Source organism: Barbus barbus, assembly GCF_936440315.1.
Source record: "Barbus barbus genome assembly, chromosome: 12".
Taxonomy (NCBI): domain Eukaryota; kingdom Metazoa; phylum Chordata; class Actinopteri; order Cypriniformes; family Cyprinidae; genus Barbus; species Barbus barbus.
This window is the reverse complement of record NC_136740.1, coordinates 7,931,621-7,952,570: the sequence shown is the minus strand read 5'-3', so window position 1 is coordinate 7,952,570 and position 20,950 is coordinate 7,931,621. Positions and strand designations below refer to the sequence as shown.

The window sequence follows — 20,950 nt, the reverse complement described above, 5'->3', positions numbered from 1 at the left end:
TGTGTGTGTTCACTACTGTGTGTGTTCACTACTGTGTGTGTGTGTGTGTGTGTGTGTGTGTGTGTGTGTGTGTTCACTACTGTGTGTGTGTGTGTGTGTGTGTGTGTGTGTGTGTGTGTGTGTGTGTGTGTGTGTGTGTGTGTGTGTGTATGTGTGTGTTCACTGCTGTGTGTGTGTGTGTGTGTGTGTGTGTGTGTGTGTGTGTGTGTGTGTGTGTGTGTGTGTGTGTGTTCACTGCTGTGTATGTGTGCGTGTTCACTGCTGTGTATGTGTGTGTGTTCACTGCTGTGTATGTGTGTGTGTTCACTGCTGTGTGTGTGTGTGTGTGTGTGTGTGTGTGTGTGTGTGTGTGTTCACTGCTGTGTGTGTGTGTTCACTGCTGTGTGTGTGTTCATGGTGTGTGTGTGTGTGTGTTCACTGCTGTGTGTGTGTGTGTGTGTGTTCACTGCTGTGTGTGTGTGTGTGTGTGTGTGTGTGTGTGTGTGTGTGTGTGTGTTCACTGCTGTGTGTGTGTCCATGGTGTGTGTGTGTGTGTGTGTGTGTGTGTGTGTGTGTGTGTGTGTGTGTGTTTTCACTGCTGTGTGTGTGTCCATGGTGTGTGTGTGTGTGTGTGTCCACTGCTGTGTATGTGTGTGTTCACTGCTGTGTGTGTGTGTTCACTACTGTGTGTGTGTGTGTGTGTGTGTGTGTGTGTGTTCACTGCTGTGTGTGTGTGTGTGTGTGTGTGTGTGTGTATGTGTGTGTGTGTGTGTGTGTCACTTGTTTGTAAGGATTAAGTTTCATTCATTCATTTATTTGATCGCTTGAATCATCTGCATCTCTAATAATAAGGAATCTTCAACTTGCTTCATTATTTATTTGCATAGCATCAACAATACACATCGTTTCAAAGCAGCTTACAGTAAGTTCTGTTACCTCTATAATGGCTTAATTCTTTACACTGAGCAGATTTACTGGGCAATTGTGATATATAACAATGCTAAACGATCCACTGTTTACGATCTAGCTATGTATTCTCCCCTTTAAAAATAGCCATGGTTTTGCTACTCTAACCAAAGTGTTTTAGCTGTTAGACTATATCAGTACCACTGTAGTGAAGGAGACTGAATAATGAATATTTGCAGCCTCTCAGACAAACCACAGAGCGATTTTTTTTTTTATTTAAAGAGATTTACATATTAGTCCGTTTTATTCTACGAGTATGTAAGATGGTTTTCAAAAAATATTAATTGTAAACAGCCGGATTTTTTCTGTGGTGATTTGCGTGTATTTACATTGTGCGCTCCTGAGCGTAACCTAAAACATGGCGGAATTCAACGCGGCGTGACGTAGATTCCCATTCTCTATATAAAGACACCCAGATGTGCAATAACTCTGGGCAATTGTTTGTTCACATGTTTGTTTACTGTTCAAGCCAATCTACTGTGCAAGTATGGAACACGTCCGCAAAGAGGACCACCAGCGTACACTTTCGGTAGTATAAATACAAGTAGTCCACATCCGCGCTGTCCGTGTACGCGTCCGGATTGCACATGCGGAAAGTATGAATTTATTTTAAATAAGGTATGACATTAAACAGGGCATGCGTGGCCTAACGGATAGAGAGTTAGACTTGTAACCCGAAGGTCATGGGTTTGAGTCTCAGGTCCGGCAGGGATTGTAGGTGGGGGGGGGAGTGAATACCAAAACACTCTCCATCCTCAATACCACGACTGAGGTGAGACCCTTGAGCAAGGCACTGAACCCCCAACTGCTCCCTGGGCGCCGCAGCATTGGCTGCCCACTGCTCCGGGTGTATGTTCACTTCTCTACATCAATGCTGGTAGATTAAAAACAAATTAGTTTACACATTTAAACAGGGCTGTCTCAAGTTGCAAGGTATAAGGAGCAGGACCTCCTCGGAACATTCCTGTTCCCGTTCTTGGGGGGTGGGGGTTCCCCCTCGGTCCGTTCGCCACGGGGCCCGGTGCGGCTGCACCAGTTGCACTACCCTAAGGACAGCCCTGCATTTAAAAATTGTTTTTTAATAAAAAATTAATTGGACTATCTTTTCCCAATTTAAACTGTTGTACAAGTTCTCTCATCAGTGGTGCTGTGTGAGTAAACTGATATAGTGGCCTGTGTAATGTAGTTCTTTACGAATTGCAGTCTAGTGCAAGGTGTCCTGTACAGGAGTTTGAAAAGATGCCTTCTAAATTTCTCTCTCACAAACACATAGAAAATGGGGTTCAGGCAACTGTGTGAATAAGCCAAAGCTTCTGTGATTTGCAGACTTAGATTGATTGCCTTACTGCTGTCACAAGATTGAGTTATGAGCTCGTTCAGTTCTAAGGCTTTCACAAAAGCTGTGACATTGTATGGAGCCCAACAGCAGAAGAAGACCACCATCAACGTTATAACAAGGAGCATGGACTGCCTCCTGGCAGAGCGAGCTGTCAGGAGTCTCTTTAAAATCACTGAGTAACAAAATCCAATTACAATAAGAGGGAGAATTAAACCCATAACATTCATTTTCAAGATACTGAAAGTCCTTGAAGAAAGGTAAGAATTTTGATCATTTGTTGGGTAAGATATGCAATATTTTTGTTCTTTGTTTTCTGTGGTTTTTAGGTGCATCAACTCAGGAAAGGATGCAGAAACAGCAACAATCCATGTGACCACACTTGCTAAGATCCCATATGTCCTTGTTCTGACTCTCAGGGCAAAAACAGCATGAACTACTGCTAAGTACCGATCAACACTCATCAGTACAATAAAAAATATCCCACTATAGAATCCAATGTGGTAGACACTGAGGACCATAGTGCACATAACATCTCCAAAGATCCACTGGTCTCTGGCATAGTGTGCCAGGAAGGGGAGTGAGCAGACCAAGAGCAGGTCAGCAATAGCCAGGTTCAGAAGACAGATGTCAGTCATTCTCAGCTTCACACCCATCAAAACTACCCGGATCACCAATATGTTACCCAGAAAGCCCACCACAAAAAACAGGGAGTATAGCACAGGAAGAATTCTAGCTCCATGATCTTCATAAACACAGGAAAATCCAGACGAATCAACATATCCAGCATAGTCATAATAGTCATATGGTGCATCAGTATCTGGCTCATCATCCAGTGTCCCATTTTCACTATAATTGGAATCAAAAAATGAAACTAAGGAAAAAAGAACTCCGCTTTTGACAGTTACTCATAATCTTTATGTACTTAATTGTAATTTAATTGTAATATGTGTTATGACCTTACCTGGATAAAGTATGATAAAGAGGAGCATTGGTTACCATCATTGTCCGTGGAAAGAGTGCAGGGGTCCTGTTCATGATAAATGACTTCTATCCAAAAACAAAGGCAAAGAAATGCATTACTTAGTGGAAAAATATCTGCAGTGAAGCAAAGATACTATTGGATAACGCTTCCTCTGTATAAATTAAGAAAGGATCTTGCAACAGTTTCACAAAGTCTATTATTTAGGTCTTACAACTACAGATGTTACAGTGTTCTGAGTTTGTACTTGTCTTTGATTAAACGTGTAATATGTGAAAAAGTCTTACAAATTTTAAAAGAATATCTCTATAATTTCTAATTTGATAAAATCTATTAACTTTTAAGAGAGCGTTTTATGACACTTAAAGGAAGGAAAGGGGAAACAAATCTAGTTTCACAACTCATTTCTTACATATCAGCAAAACTGAGAAAACTAACAAAATATTTTTGCAGGCAAAAAGCCATGTTGCAATAATTATCAAATAAGGTACTTCAAATATATATAGTTCACCCAAAAATTAAATCCTGTCTGTCTGTTTGACTTTGTCTTCTGTGGAGCACAAAAGTTATTTTGAAGAATACATATTTTATGACTAATGCAAAAAAAATACTAATTCTCAACATGATGAATTAGATTTTTCACCTTAAGTGACTTGTGTTTCTTGGACCTATGTTGTGTTTCATGATATTATCTGGAGATTGCTAAAAGTTGTCTTTTTCTTTTTTTTTTTTTGGTAATTTAAACAATTTATTACCAATAAGAATTCAAATGTATTGGATATAACTATATTTATGAAAATATTCTCTTTGTGATGTTTTTACATTTAACCAGATGACTGTCATGTGACAAACTGATTGTTTAAAATGGACTTGTTAGCTGCAACGCGTCAGTGTATTTGACTTGTTTTTAATGTAAAGCTATGAGAGAATAAAGGCTTTTTATTTTTCACTATACTTTCGAGTGCCTTGGAGTTTAAAGTTTTTTTGATGATTTAAGAAATATCGCATCCACAGAGCACCAATTTATGGACTGTATATCCAGTAGCATTTTTTTTTTGCCTATTTTTGATGTATTCTTCAAAATAACTTTTGTGCTCCACAGAAGACAAAGTCAAACAGACAGACAGGATTTAATTTTTGGGTGAACTATATATATTTGAAGTACCTTATTTGATAATTATTGCAACATGGCTTTTTGCTTACAAAAATATTTTGTTAGTTTTCTCAGTTTTGCTGATATGTAAGAAATGAGTTGTGAAACTAGATTTGTTTCCCCTTTCCTTCCTTTAAGTGTCATAAAACGCTGTCTTAAAAGTTAATAGATTTTATAAAATTAGAAATTATAGAGATATTCTTTTAAAATTTGTAAGACTTTTTCACATATTACACGTTTAATCAAAGACAAGTACAAACTCAGAACACTGTAACATCTGTAGTTGTAAGACCTAAATAATAGACTTTGTGAAACTGTTGGTGAAACTGTTGCAAGATCCTTTCTTAAAATTTTTATACAGAGGAAGTGTTGTCCAGTAGTATCTTTGCTTCACTGCAGATATTTTTCCACTAAGTAATACATTTCTTTGCCTTTGTTTTTGGATAGAAGTCATTTATCATGAACAGGACCCCTGCACTCTGTCCACGGACAATGATGGTAACCAATGGTCCTCTTTATCATACTTTATCCAGGTAAGGTCATAACACATATTACAATTAAATTACAATTAAGTACATAAAGATTATGAGTAACTGTCAAAAGCGGAGTTCTTTTTTCCTTAGTTTCTTTTTTTTATTCCAATTATAGTGAAAATGGGACACTGGATGATGAGCCAGATACTGATGCACCATATGACTATTATGACTACTATGCTGGATATGTTGATTCGTCTGGATTTTCCTGTGTTTATGAAGATCATGGAGCTAGAATTCTTCCTGTGCTATACTCCCTGTTTTTTGTGGTGGGCTTTCTGGGTAACATAATGGTGATCTGGGTAGTTTTGATGGGTGTGAAGCTGAGAATGACTGACATCTGTCTTCTGAACCTGGCTATTGCTGACCTGCTCTTGGTCTGCTCACTCCCCTTCCTGGCACACTATGCCAGAGACCAGTGGATTTTTGGAGATGTTATGTGCACTATGGTCCTCAGTGTCTACCACATTGGATTCTATAGTGGGATATTTTTTATTGTACTGATGAGTGTTGATCGGTACTTAGCAGTAGTTCATGCTGTTTTTGCCCTGAGAGTCAGAACAAGGACATATGGGATCTTAGCAAGTGTGGTCACATGGATTGTTGCTGTTTCTGCATCCTTTCCTGAGTTGATGCACCTAAAAACCACAGAAAACAAAGAACAAAAATATTGCATATCTTACCCAACAAATGATCAAAATTCTTACCTTTCTTCAAGGACTTTCAGTATCTTGAAAATGAATGTTATGGGTTTAATTCTCCCTCTTATTGTAATTGGATTTTGTTACTCAGTGATTTTAAAGAGACTCCTGACAGCTCGCTCTGCCAGGAGGCAGTCCATGCTCCTTGTTATAACGTTGATGGTGGTCTTCTTCTGCTGTTGGGCTCCATACAATGTCACAGCTTTTGTGAAAGCCTTAGAACTGAACGAGCTCATAACTCAATCTTGTGACAGCAGTAAGGCAATCAATCTAAGTCTGCAAATCACAGAAGCTTTGGCTTATTCACACAGTTGCCTGAACCCCATTTTCTATGTGTTTGTGAGAGAGAAATTTAGAAGGCATCTTTTCAAACTCCTGTACAGGACACCTTGCACTAGACTGCAATTCGTAAAGAATTACATTACACAGGCCACTATATCAGTTTACTCACACAGCACCAATGATGAGAGAACTTGTACAACAGTTTAAATTGGGAAAAGATAGTCAAAAATAATTTTTAAATGCAGGGCTGTCCTTAGGGCAGTGCAACTGGTGCAACCGCACCGGGCCCCGTGGCAAACGGACCAAGGGGGAACCCCCACCCCCCAAGAACGGGAACAGGAATGTTCCGAGGAGGTCCTGCTCCTTATACCTTGCAACTTGAGACAGCCCTGTTTAAATGTGTAAACTAATTTGTTTTAATCTACCAGCATTGATGTAGAGAAGTGAACATACACCCGGAGCAGTGGGCAGCCATGCTGCGGCACCCGGGGAGCAGTTGGGGGTTCGGTGCCTTGCTCAAGGGTCTCACCTCAGTCGTGGTATTGAGGATGGAGAGAGTTTTGGTATTAACTCCCCCCCCCACCTACAATCCCTGCCGGACCTGAGACTCGATCTACGTCACGCCGCGTTGAATTCCGCCATGTTTTAGGTTACGCTCAGGAGCGCACAATGTAAATACATGCAAATCACCACAGAAAAAATCCGGCCGTTTACAATTAATATTTTTTGAAAACCATCTTACATACTCGTAGAATAAAACGGACTAATATGTAAATCTCTTTAAATAAAAAAAAATCGCTCTGTGGTTTGTCTGAGAGGCTGCAAATATTCATTATTCAGTCTCCTTCACTACAGTGGTACTGATATAGTCTAACAGCTAAAACACTTTGGTTAGAGTAGCAAAACCATGGCTATTTTTAAAGGGGAGAATACATAGCTAGATCTTAAACAGTGGATCGTTTAGCATTGTTATATATCACAATTGCCCAGTAATCTGCTCAGTGTAAAGAATTAAGCCATTATAGAGGTAACAGAACTTACTGTAAGCTGCTTTGAAACGATGTGTATTGTTGATGCTATGCAAATAAATAATGAACCAAGTTGAAGATTCCTTATTATTAGAGATGAAGATGATTCAAGCGATCAAATAAATGAATGAATAAAACTTAATCCTTACAAACAAGTGGGGATTAAAGAGCTGCCACAGATTATATTTCCATATATGACTTTCTTTTCTTTGTGAAGTGAAGTGACATACTGCCAAGTATGGTGACCCATACTCGGAATTCGTGCTCTGCATTTAACCCATCCAACGTGCACACACACAGCAGTGAACATACACACACAGCAGTGAACATACACACACAGCAGTGAACACACACACACAGCAGTGAACACACACACACCGTGAACACACACACACCGTGAACACACACCCGGAGCAGTGGGCAGCCATTTATGCTGCGGCGCCCAGGGAGCAGTTGGGGGTTTGGTGCCTTGCTCAAGGGCACCTCAGTCGTGGTATTGAGGGTGGAGAGAGAGCACTGTACATTCACTCCCCGCACCTACAATCCCTGCTGGCCCGACACTCGAACTCGCAACCTTTGGATTACGAGTCCGACTCTCAAACCACGACCACGGCAACGACTTCCCTAATGTATTGACTTCCCTAATGAATTGATGTATTGCTCTTATCTGTATGATCAAAAGTGGACCATTTCTGCCACAGGTTGGAAAAGACTTTAAAAATGAAAATGATATGCTATTCCCACTATAACCAATAGATGGCAGCATAGGATCACTTATTGGCTCATTTGACATTTCACTCCCTAATATAGTCCTTATAATGTGTTCTGCTTTTGGATTTATATTAAGACATTATAAAATCACTATTATAACATTTTAAAAACCACTAAAAACATTAACAATTTTAGCACTTTCTTTGTACTGATGTATGAATTAACTCATCAGATCTACATGAATCACACAAAAATGACATTTTCAATACAAAATGGCAATTTTTGGCAAAGGTTGTAGTTTACTTCCCTGTTAACATGTTTTCTTTTTCTTTGAGTGACAGAGAAAATCAGAAAAGAACTGATATGGTTTTCCCTCTCAAGCAGCTATGTAGTTGCTTGACTTCATGACATTGATAGGTTCATGACCAAATTTAATAGGTTAAGCTTACCAATTTCTGTTTGTTCATTTTGTTTTTATGCATTGTTCTATTTCCCTTTGTTTTGTTTTTTCTGTTCCGTGCCCCTTTCCCGCCCGCCTCTATTAATTTGGGATATGTAACAGTGTCTGTGACAGTAATGTTGAAGGGAGCCGTTATGTATTTGATGATAAAATGCATTTTGAACTCATTTTAAATGCTGAACAAAGGTAAATAAAAATGTTTCCTCTCATTATTTGACAAATAAGCATTTGATTATTTATAACATTTTATTAAAGATTTTCACTGAATGATTTCAGCAAAATGGCAGCCCCCCCTCATGCGGCGCCCCTATGCACTGCATATACTGCATAGGCCTACCCCATTTTTGCAACCCTGCAAATGTAATGTGAAAAAGTGTAACAAATTGCAGGTGAAAAAACATTTTAACATCAGGGGTCGTATTAACTACGAATTTTATCTTGTCACTAGGAGTCCTCTGAGAGTTCCTAGCTTAGAGAAACCTGTTCACAAAACAAAACTGCTCAGGTTACTTACATTACATTACATTTTATAATTTAGCAGACTCTTTTATCCAAAGCGACTTACAAATGAGGACAATAGATGCAATCAAAACCCACAAAAGAGCAACAGCATGCAAGTGTTATGACAAGTCTCGTTTAGCCTAACGCAGTACACATTTTTTTATATAAAGAAAACGAGTAGATAGAATATAGAGAAAAGAAACCTAGAGTTTTTTTTTTTCAAGGTTAGTTAACGTAACCTTGGTTCCCTGAAGGGAGGGAAGAAGTTATCGGATTAATGTCATTTTGACATTTTCTCAGATGATACTGTTTATCAAGATATGGGCTTGATTAAAATCTCATCCAATAATCACATAGGCAGAAGGTAACCTTTGCTGTTTATCAAGAACAAGCAATAGCATAAGAGTAGCATTCTATCAGGTCTATTAAAACTAAATACATTAACTCAAATAAAATAAGATCATGTATTTGTATCACAATCAATATCCATCTTCCTACTGATAAAGACAAGAAATCAATAACTGATCTAGTAAGATGTTTACCAAATATATACCTCGTGCACGGTGATAAAAGTAAAATAAATAAATAAAGAGTCGCATGACAAATTAAAATATTATTTACCCATTTTGCCAAATTCTTTTGTCCTCCTTACATGAATGAGTTTCTTGTATGACATCCAAATGAGGCATCTCGAGCGTGGCATCAACCACTTGCACTTCCTCTGCCAGTGATGTCAATAGCCACCTGCATTCTCCGCTAACTGTGACATCACCCGCACTGCAGCACAAATCCAGAGTTCAAGAATCATACCAGCAAGTGTTACTGGCTTGGAAAATTTAAGTCTTTATTTTTGCGTAATTGGTTTGGAATTTTTTTTTTACTTTGTCATGAATATGTTTGATAAAAGTGGAAACATGTTGTCTTGTGAAGAATATATGTTTGCAGATAATTTCCCTATTCCACTTAAAGAGTTTCAGAGTTTGCAACAAGCTTGCAAATCGAATTGTAAGCATACAATGCAGTTGTGGTATCTGTCACTATAAATGCTCAAACTGTCAGCCTTGTGTCGTGTGTCTTGTGTTTCCCACCCTCATGTTTCCATATTTGGTTTGTTTCCTGTCCTTGTTAAGTGTGATTATTAGTTAATTCTGCTCAGCTGTGTTTTAGTTAGTATCTGTGATTATCTTGTGTTTTTAAGCCCTGTTCCGTTAGATTTCGTCTGGTCTACTCGTTACTCCCGGTGTTCCTGTGTGTCCTTGTCTTGTCTTGCCTTGTCGGATGTCATTAAAGACTGTTAATTTGAGTTTATCCTCATCTTTGTGTTCCTCGTTCTCCCACGTTGTGTGCACCGTGACACAAGTTCTTTAAAGCAGAAATTATTCTGATTGGCTGTCAGTGTTTTTATCATTCATAATTTTTTGTGCTGTTATGGTTATAGTTGTGGTGTGCTATCTGCTATTCACTTAGATTTAGGATGTGCTCACACTAGGGGATCTGATCCATGCTTGAGCGTGATTTGACCCCCAAAATCCAGTTCATTTCACAAGTATAACTGCTCTGTACCATGTCCAGTGTGGTTCGTTTAACCATGCCCTGGCCCGCTTGAAGTGGTGGCTCTTGTGCGGTACACATGTAGTGTGATCTCTAACCACGCCGGAGCATGGAACAGTTCATTTACTATTTTTGTATGCGCTATTGTTATCATTATGACAGCAAAAATCTTTATTGCTACTTGGATATCACACTTTTCAATTAATTGAATTTCGAGTACATTTAGATTTATAATAGGTCTGGTTCTCATCTTATTGATGAACATCTATTGTAGTTTGTGCATGAGTAAAGCTGCAAATAATGGTATTTATATTTTCTAGGTCTATTATGTCACTAACACATTGAAGCCACTGTCCCTGTTTCGCTTTACCTTGTGGCAGTAGAGGTGATAGTATAAGTGTTGTTGTACAACTGGAAAAAAAAAAAAAAAACGATATTGTCACGAGTCTGTTCTGTTTTTGCCTTGTTTTCCATTGACCCAGTTTCCCCGATTAGTTAATTAGCTCCTCACCTGTTTCTGTTCTCCCTTAATGATGACCTGCCTTTATAAGCCTGAGTTCTCCCTGGTTCCTATGTCCGTTATTGTTTATGTTACTCCAGGGGGCTATTCCATAAACCAAGATTAGAGTATAAGCCAGGCTTATTTCGGCTTATTTTTGGTAGATTCGGTTTCATAAATCAAACTTAAAAAAGTTCAAACTCAGTTACCCCGGCAACTTATGCTGGCAAACTAACCTGGTCCAGAGCAGGCTAACTGTCAGGCTAAGCTGAGCTCCTCTAACACTGACCAATAGGAACGCATCGATATTACCACTGACTCTCTCACATACAGTCAGTTTAATTTATTATCGGTCCAAAAAGTATACAGAAAATACACCTTAAATAATCAAATAAATAAAAAATAGGCTACAACCAACTGTATTTAATGTATTGTGCCCAAAATGTAGGCGAATTACATTTTAACATTGTGGCTACTTGTGCATGCAGTTGATCAGCAGTTTCTAGCCATGCAGCCTTTCTCTCTGAATTTATGACAGGTGTAACTTTTATGGTTATTAGAACATTAAAACATTACAATCTAAAATGGGTCTTTAAAGCATTAAAGCATAAAAACACAATCAAATGTTAAAATCACTGAATTAAAAATGTAAATTTATAATAGAAATCAGAGTACATTTTAACTGATAAGAGTGTTCCTCACATTTAACTCATTTGAGCTAGTGATTAACAGTTGCTGCTATCATAAAAATACACTTATATGTAGGAAATTAAAATTCTATGTGTCACATTTAATGTCCAACAACAAATATTTTAGCAGAATGTATATTTTATTCAGAATTCTTGCGCTAGTATTCTATTCTGCTCTGTCTGTGTAGCGCGCATGCGCGCCGCAGCGCTCGTTCTCTCGCATAAGCCTCGCCCACTCCTGACAGCTAAATGGATATATTTGCATGGCTTTCTGACATTTACAGATGTAAAAAATATACCTGTGACGTATCAGTTATGCACTGAGGAAAACACAATGTTTCAAATGCGTTAAACAGCACAAATATTCGCTGTTTGCTATGGTGGATCGCTTTGATCCATGATCGGCATTAAAGGCTGCTTCAGAATAAGCGTGTACATCACATTATCCTGACTCACTGAACCTGGATAGCATTAGTCAGATTGCGTTAACTTGAATTGTCGTTTATGGAACCGCTTTAGTCCCGATTGATTTGTTAGGTTATTTCAAGTCAGGTTTTGGACTTTAATCCCCGCTTTTCTTAGCGTCTTTTATGGAACAGACCCCTGATGTATTGCTACAAGTAAAGTCTTTGTTTGATATACCTGCCTGCCTTGTCCTGATTCACCTCCCGAGGGGCGTACCGTAACAGAATAACGGACCACAACAGTTTAGTTAGCAGCGTTTTTTCTTTTGTTTATTTTTTTGGTTTTCCCCCTCTCCTGACATGGATCCTGCCATGCTACTCCTGTGCCTGGAGCAGAAGGACCGTTCGCTGGTGGAACACACCAAGGACTTCATCAACCTGGCGTGCCTTACACACTTCGAAGACCGCTCGCTCTGTGTTTTCTACATCGCCAACCTGAGCGAGCAGTGTAAGGCACGCCTGCCAGCGAACGGTCCCAAGGAGAATTTCGCCGCTTGCGTGGAGTGGGTGATGGAAAATAATAATCTATTTATCTTCGGTGACCCTGCTGAGGACAGCTCCAGCCCCACTCCCGATCCAGAGCCCAGCCAGCCCTCACCTTCTCGCTGCACGGAGAGTTCGCCAGAGCCCACCGCAGTCGCAGAGCCCGAGCCGGTCGCGTAGATAGAGCCGTTACCACTGAGAGTGACAGAGCCACTCATCGCCCCGGAAACCGAACTCGACGCGACTGACCAGGTGTGTGAGCCGGCAACATCGTGCGTCGTGGGAGTCTTAGTGGAGATCGAGGGAATGGATAAATACCCAGCCCACACATCCACCACTGAGGGTGAGCAACCGCTGGCTTCTGGAAGCTATTTTGAGGAACTGTTGGGCCTATTCGAAGAAGATCTGATTGACTGGTTTGGGGAAGCATTACCCAGCCCTGTATCTCATGTGTCTCCGCTGGTTCCGTCGAGCCCTGAATCTCCTGTGCCTCCGCTGGTTCTGTCCAGCCTGGAATCTCCTGTGTCTCCGCTGGTTCCGTCCAGCTCGAATCCTCCCGTGTTCCCACCCAGCCTCCCTCTCCCACCTCCTCGATACCAGTCAGCCAGCCCATCAGTCCCTCCTCAGCCACATCAGGAAGACCCCTCAGCTCACCCTCAGCACGCCATGCCCGGTGGATCGGTTGAGCTTCGGGTCTCCCTGCAATCTGCCACCTCGGGGTTGGAGGATCCCCAGTCTTCGCCTCCAGCCTGCGAGACCCGGACTCCACCTCGGCCCTCCGATCCATCGGCTCCACCTTGGCTCGTGGCTCCCTCATCTCCACCGTGGCCAGCTCCGCCGGGCTCCCTCGTCCCTCCGGCTCCGCCTTGGTCAGTCGTCCCCCTGCCTACTCCACGGAATTCCACTCCTCCAGCTCCGCTTCGTCCCTCCATTCCTCTGGCTCCGTCGGGTTCCTCCCTCCCTCCGGCTCCACCGTTGTCCTCTGTCACTCCGGCTCCACCGCGTCACTCGGTATCCCCGCCTCCGCCTCTCTCGCCTGAGCCGTCGGCTCCGCCGTGGCCCTCCGGCCCATCTGTGTCACCCTGGCTCTGCGGCTGCTCTGCTCCATCCTGGGCTCCTTCTCCACCGGCGTCATCTCCGGCAGTCGGCCCCATGGTGTCGGTGGTCCCATCCCCACCATGGCTCCTCCCGCCATCGACTCCGCCGTGGGCCGCCATCCTTGCTGGCCTCTGGACTGCCATCTGGCTTCCCCTGCTCCGGGCTCCTCCTTGGCTCCTCCCACCCTCCACTCCCCCTTGGACTCATTTTTTGGACTGTTTTTGTTTTTTCCTGCTCCCTATTGCCCGGATCCCTCCTACTCCATGCCCGCCTCCTGAACCCCCACCCCTCCTCCTCTGTTGGTCTGCATTTTTGGGAGTCTTAGTGGAGGGCGAACTGTCACGAGTCTGTTCTGTTTTTGCCTTGTTTTCCATTGACCCAGTTTCCCCGATTAGTTAATTAGCTCCTCACCTGTTTCTGTTCTCCCTTAATGATGACCTGCCTTTATAAGCCTGAGTTCTCCCTGGTTCCTATGTCCGTTATTGTTTATGTTACTCCTGATGTATTGCTACAAGTAAAGTCTTTGTTTGATATACCTGCCTGCCTTGTCCTGATTCACCTCCCGAGGGGCGTACCGTAACAGATATAATATATGATATAAAAACACAAGTTCTCGCAAAGCCAGTTATAAGATTATAAATCCTTATTTGATTTTTTTGGTTTTGTTGTATTTATTTGTAAGGCAGTTGAGGATAATATAGACATCCTGCCTCCTATGTTGGAGAATAGACCAATCACCATGAGGGGTAAGTGTTTCTAGAAAAATATAGTTCCATTTTTTTTTTTTTTTGAACATTCATGTAATGTTAACATTATTGTTTTTGGTTTATTACATTTGTAACTTGCTTGTTCACATTTATTTTCAAGAAATTATTCATTGTGGATTTGAAGACAGACTGCAAATGGTGCGTGAAACACTCAAATATGAAAATGTGCCAAAATACTATGCATTAAGGAACAAGTCCCAGGCGATAGACAAGTTATTGAAAGTTGAATTTACAGAGGAGAGGAATGATGCTCTGGATCCCTCCAGCTTTGTTTTTACTGAAATTAAAGAAATGTATTTGCTCCTTGAACAAGTCGTTGACATAATTACTTACAGTTTTCTACTGTTTATTGAAAGTACAAGATCAAAAGGGATCAATCTTGATTTTAAAGTTGGTGTAAATATTATTTGTATTGTTCAACAATTACAATTTTCATTGTGCTATATGAGTAGTTGGAACCGATTTGGAAGTGTTATATTGTTAATGTTTAATTAATGTTTATATTTATAAATATAGAAAGTAGTGATTATATGAGTCTAAGCACCAAAGGCTCATGTAGACTTTACGCTTAAACAATGGCCATGTATTTTTTCAAATACTTTATATTCATTCTTTGTATTTATATTTTAATAGTGTCTCTTTATGGAAGTATTAAACAATGTACTATATTAAAATAGTCTCTAATTGGACAGCAATACATTCATCATCATTAGGATATATATATAAAATAAGGTAACAGATGTTAATGTACCTTTAAGTAAAGAAGTCAAATCAAATAGTTTTTTGATAGTGGTTCATGTGAGTATTTTGGTGTGAAAATTGCATGTGCTATTGTTTCTATGACTGTAAAAGGTATAGTGAGGAGACAATGTAATGAATAGCATAAAAAACATAAGAAAAATATGCATCTGGATTCAGTGTTGAGGGTGGAGGAGCTGAACATGCAGCCAATACCTGAGCCCTGATGGGTTAGAGTTTGGGCAGAGTAACAAGCAATATAAACGAACACAAATGTGTATGTATTCAAGATGAAAATAAGAAATGATCTTATATAAACCTGACTGTGTAACAGCACAGTATGGTGCCAATAAACCAAGAAGAAGAAGAAGAAAAAGAAGAAGCACCCCCTAATAATATGGGAGAGTTGGGAGACTGTAAACATGGCAAGAACAGGTTTTGCATGGAAAGCAATGGGCTACAGAAATGTCATTAAATAATATACAGTGGTGTGAAAAAGTGTTGGCCCCCTTCCTGATTATTTTTTTGCATGTTTGTCACACTTTAATGTTTCAGATCATCAAACAAATTTAAACATTAATCAAAGATAACACAACCAATTTTGGCCGACCAAAATTACCCCAAGAGCGCAGCGACGACTCATCCAAGAGGTCACAAAAGACCCCACAACAACATCTCAAGAACTGCAGGCCTCACTTGCCTCAGTTCTTTGATTTAAATCAAGTTGATTTACAGATTCATGATAGTTCAAAAAGAATGGAATGGGATTGATATCAAAACGCTACACAATAGAATATATCAGAACTGTTTATTTGTTCAGATTCAGTGGCATCACTTATCAGCCTTCAAACATTTCAGACAGATGTGATATTTTCATAGAAATACTGAATATATTGGCAACAAACGTGGAATGACAGAAAAAAACAAGATTTTTTTAGAATATACAAAATACCATAAAACAAAGTAGAATTATTAAAAACTTAAGGAGAGAAGATTAGATAATTTTGACAAGACTAAAGATGGGCCACACAAAACTTAATTCTACACACCATATATAATAGGTAGCCTAAACACACCACTGGGTTTTGTGAAATATGCCAAGAAAAGGAAACAGTTCATTATGTGTTGCTATTCCTCCCTAGGTATGAACCCTATACTTAAAGCCTTACTGGGGAATGTGAATACTGTAACAGTTTGAAATACAACAGTGAGAGATGTCACCTTGTATTTCATGATTTTACTTTATCAGGTTTATTAAGGAAAACAGCTAATATGATATATGATGGTATTATTACATTTGTCAAGTCACCTTATTTATATAGCGCTTTTAACAATACAGATTGTGTCAAAGCACTTAACAGTATCAAACTGGAGGATAGAGTGTCAGTAATGTATAAAAATAAAATGAAACACTAAATTTTCAATTAAGGCATTTCATTATTGAATTTAGAGATGTCATTGTTTAGATCAGTTTAGTTTAAATAGCATCTGCAAAATCAAATTGACGATAATCACTAAAAATGAAGTGTCCCCAACTGAGCAAGCCACCAAAACTCCCTCTGTGACAGAAAGGAGAAAAAAAAAACCTTGGGAGAAACCAGGCTCAGTTGGCGGGCCAGTTCTCCTCTGTCCAGGAGATAATTGTTTATTTATTGTTTACTTATTGTTTTAATTAAAATTTTAAATGTATAAATATTTATTTCTATTTTGTATTGTTGCAATTTCTAACAATAATAGTATTATGTAGTTTGGTATTTTATTATATTTTTAGTTAATTGTATTTAAGTTGAGGTCTTCACTGGGGATATGTCCCCGGGGCTCATCCAGGTGTCCCGGCCTCTGCCGACGATCAGGGAAGACATCATCTCCCGGCGCCGATCCACCATCTGATCCGGACACAGACTGAGAAACAGAATAAGAAAGAAATAGACAAATATTAGCGTAGATGTCATTCTTCTTACGATGTAACGAGTACATCGTGTGTTATGGGGAGTGTTCCCGGTTCCGGTTGATCTAATTAATGCAGCCTAACAATCCTTTAGTGGATTTGAATAATAGAAGTGTATTAGTGTGTTATGTGTAAGCCAGGTTAAATAAATGTGTCTTTAATCTAGATTTAAACTGACCGAGTGTGTCTGTCTCCCGAACAGCATTAGGTAGATTGTTCCAGAGTTTGGGCGCTAAATAGGAAAAGGATCTGCCGCCCGCAGTCGATTTTGATATTCTAGGTATTATCAAACAGTCAGAGTTCTGAGAACGCAGCGGACGTGGAGGACTATAATGTGATAAGAGCTCGCTCAGGTACTAAGGAGCTAAGCCATTCAGGGCTTTATAAGTAGTTAACAAGATTTTAAAATCTATTTGATGTTTGATAGGGAGCCAGTGCAGTATTGACAGAACCGGGCTAATATGGTCATACTTCCTGGTTCTAGTAAGAACTCTAGCTGCTGCATTTTGGACCAACTGTAATTTGTTGTTCAAGCGTGCAGAACAACCACCCAATAAAGCATTACAATAGTCTAACCTTGAGGTCATAAACGCATGAATTAGCATTTCTGCATTTGACGTTGAGAGCATAGGTCGCAATTTAGATATGTTTTTGAGATGGAAAAATGCACTTTTATAGATGCTAGAAACATGGCTTTCAAATGAAAGATTGCTATCAAACAGCACACCTAGGTTCCTAACTGATGAAGAAGAATTGACAGAGCAGCCGTCAAGTATAGTATTCTAGGTTATTACATGTGGGGTGTTTAGGTCTGATAATTAACACTTCCGTTTTTTCAGAATTTAGCAGTAAGAAATTACTCATCATCCAGTTTTTTATATCAACTAGCATTCCGTTAGTTTCTCAATTTTGGTGTGTTTCACCGGGCCGTGAAGAAATATAGAGCGGAGTATCATCAGCATAACAGTGAAAGCTAACACCATGTCTCCCAAGGGTAACATGTAAAGCGTGAAAAGTAACGGTCCTAGTACTGAGCCTTGAGGTACTCCGTAATGCACTTGTGATCGATATGATACCTCTTCATTCACTGCTATGAATTGATGGCGGTCAGATAAGTACGATTTGAACCATGCTAAGACACTTCCACTAATGCCAACAAAGTGTTCTAGTCTATTCAAAAGAATGTTGTGTTCGATAGTGTCGAACATAGCGCTAAGATCCAGTAGCACTAATAAAGAGATACAACCACGATCAGATGATAGAAGCAGGTCATTTGTAACTCTAATGAGAGCAGTCTCAGTACTATGATACGGTCTAAATCCTGACTGGAATTCCTCACATATACCATTTTTCTCTAAGAAGGAATATAATTGTGAGGATACTACCTTTTCTAGTATCTTTGACAGAAAAGGGAGGTTTGAGATCGGTCTGTAATTAACTAGATCTTTGGGGTCAAGTTGTGGTTTTTTAATGAGAGGCTTAATTACAGCCAATTTGAAGGTTTTGGGGACATGTCCTAATGACAATGACGAGTTAATAGCCAAAAGAGGATCTTTTGGCTATTATTTGTAACAGAAACTAAATTATATAAAAGAATATAGTCTTTTTGATTGTTTTTATTTTATTTGTTTTGTTTTGTTTTCATTTCTAGTTTTTTTGTTGTTGTTGTTGTTGTTTTTTGCTTGGCTTTTATGTTTTATTTTGTCCAAGTAAAATCCTGAATATATCAGAAGAAATTAAAATAAATAGAGAACAAGGTATAAAGGAACATCCAAATATTAGGATGGAGAAAAGGCCTTCTTATGAACATCTTGATGTAGAATTCTCATTAAATGAATTAAAGAGAGCTGTTGGAAGAGTTAAAAAAACTTCACCAGGAAAGGATGAGATATGTTATATGATGATAAAAAATGTATCAGATTTTTCTATGAACTTTTTATTGTGTCTTTTGAATAAAGTGTGGAGATCAGGGAGACTTCCTTCTTCATGGAAACACGGGGTTATTCTTGTGTTAAAGCCAGCCAAGAACAAGCATACTGCTGCAAGTTACAGACCAATAGCATTAACATCAAATTTGTGTAAACTAATGGAGCGTATGATTGTGTGTAGATTGAACTATATATTAGAAAGGAAAGAGATTATTTCACCATATCAGAGTGGATTTAGAAAAGGACGAAGTACATTAGATGCTGTTATTAGTTTAGAAACAGATATAAGAAAGGCTCAAGATAATAAATAGATGTAGTAGGTATCTTTTTTGACATTGAAAAAGCAATCAACATGCTTTGGAAGAAGGGGCTGTTAATAAAGTTTGAACAAATAGGAATTGAAGGCAGAATGTTTAACTGGATTAAAAAAATTTTACTTAATAGAACTATTCAGGTAAGGGTTGGGGCTGCATATTCTAGGATTTATAAAATAGATAATGGTACACCACAAGGAAGTGTGTGCAGTCCAGTATTGTTTAATATCATGATAAATGATGTTTTCCAAAATGTCAAAATAGATATAGGAAGATTCTCTCTATGCTGATGATGGAGCGATATGGAAAAGAGGTCGTAATGTATCTCATGTGACATGTGACAAGAGGGCCGGTGCTAAGGGGATCGGGCGGCAGTCGAAGGCGGGGGCCTAGACAACCCGATCCCTGGACACAGAAGCTAGCTCTAGGGACGTGGAATGTCACCTCGCTGGCGGGGAAGGAGCCTGAGATTGTGCGTGAGGTTGAGAGCTTCCGACTAGAGATAGTCGGGATCACCTCTACGCACGGCTTGGGCTCTGGAACCACACTCCTCGAGAGAGGATGGACTCTTCACCACTGTGGAGTTGCCCATAGTGAGAGGCGGCGGGCTGGTGTGGGTTTGCTTATAGCCCACCAGCTCAGCCGCCATGTGTTGGAGTTCACCCCGGTGAACGAGAGGGTCGTTTCCCTGCGCCTACGGGTAGGGGATAGGTCTCTCACTGTCGTGTGTGCCTACGGGCCAAATGGCAATGCAGAGTACCCGGCCTTCTTGGGGTCTCTGGGAGGGGTGCTGGAAAGTGCTCCAACCAGGGACTCCGTCGTTCTACTGGGGGACTTCAATGCCCACGTGGGTAGCGACAGTGACACCTGGAGGGGCGTGATTGGGAGGAACGGCCCCCCTGATCTGAACCTGAGTGGTGTTCAGTTATTGGACTTCTGTGCTAGTTACAGTTTGTCCATAACGAACACCATGTTCAAGCATAAGGGTGTCCATCAGTGCACGTGGCACCAGGACACCCTAGGCCGTAGGTCGATGACCGACTTTGTGGTCGTTTCATCTGACCTGCGGCCGTATGTCTTGGACACTCGGGTAAAGAAAGGGGCGGAGCTGTCAACTGATCACCACCTGGTGGTGAGTTGGATCCGATGGCGGGGGAGGAAGCTGGACAGACTCGGCAGACCCAAGCGTACTTTGAGGGTCTGCTGAGAACGTTTGGCCGAGTCTCCTGTCAGAGAAATCTTCAACTCCCACCTCCGGCGGAGCTTCGACCGGATCCCGAGGGAGGCTGGAGATATTGAGTCCGAGTGGACCATGTTCTCCACCTGTCGAGGCGGCAATCCCCGAACCAGGTGGTGGACACCGGAAGTAAGGGATGCCGTCAAGCTGAAGAAGGAGTCCTATCGGGCCTGGCTGGCTTGTGGGACTCCTGAGGCAGCTGACGGGTACTGACAGGCCAAGTGAACTGCAGTTCCCGGTGCATGTTGGTGGTTGTGGAGGCAAAAACTCGGGCCTGGGAGGAGTTCGGTGAGGCCATGGAGAAGGACTATCGGTTGGCCTCGAAGAGATTCTGGCAAACCGTCCGGCGCCTCAGGAGAGGGAAGCAGTGCCCTACCAACGCTGTTTACAGTAGAGGTGGGGAGCTGCTGACCTCGACTGGGGATATCGTTGGACGGTGGAAGGAATACTTCGAGGATCTCCTCAATCCCGCCGTCACGTCTTCCATTGAGGAAGCAGAGGCTGAGGGCTCAGAGGTGGACTCGTCCATCACCCAAGCTGAAGAAACTCCTCGGTGGCAGGGCACCGGGGGTGGATGAGATCCGCCCTGAGTACCTCAAGTC

The 20,950-nt window shown here is 40.7% G+C and overlaps 2 protein-coding genes across 2 annotated transcripts; one reads left to right on the top strand and one right to left on the bottom strand.

Annotated features, from left to right (window-relative positions):
* Positions 1–845: 845 nt before the first annotated feature.
* Positions 846–3,376, bottom strand: LOC306877830 (C-C chemokine receptor type 5-like). Its single transcript, XM_079429815.1, has 2 exons — positions 3,246–3,376; positions 846–3,130 (listed from the first exon to the last, which is right to left on the bottom strand). Exons 1-2 carry the CDS (start codon positions 3,317–3,319, stop codon positions 2,059–2,061), a joined length of 1,146 nt encoding a protein of 381 aa, XP_079285941.1. The 5' UTR covers positions 3,320–3,376; the 3' UTR covers positions 846–2,058.
* Positions 3,377–4,816: 1,440 nt separating this feature from the next.
* Positions 4,817–7,024, top strand: LOC306877829 (C-C chemokine receptor type 5-like). Its single transcript, XM_079429814.1, has 2 exons — positions 4,817–4,949; positions 5,065–7,024. The coding sequence occupies exons 1-2, from the start codon at positions 4,876–4,878 to the stop codon at positions 6,137–6,139; spliced, it is 1,149 nt and encodes a 382-aa protein (XP_079285940.1). The 5' UTR covers positions 4,817–4,875; the 3' UTR covers positions 6,140–7,024.
* Positions 7,025–20,950: the final 13,926 nt, after the last annotated feature.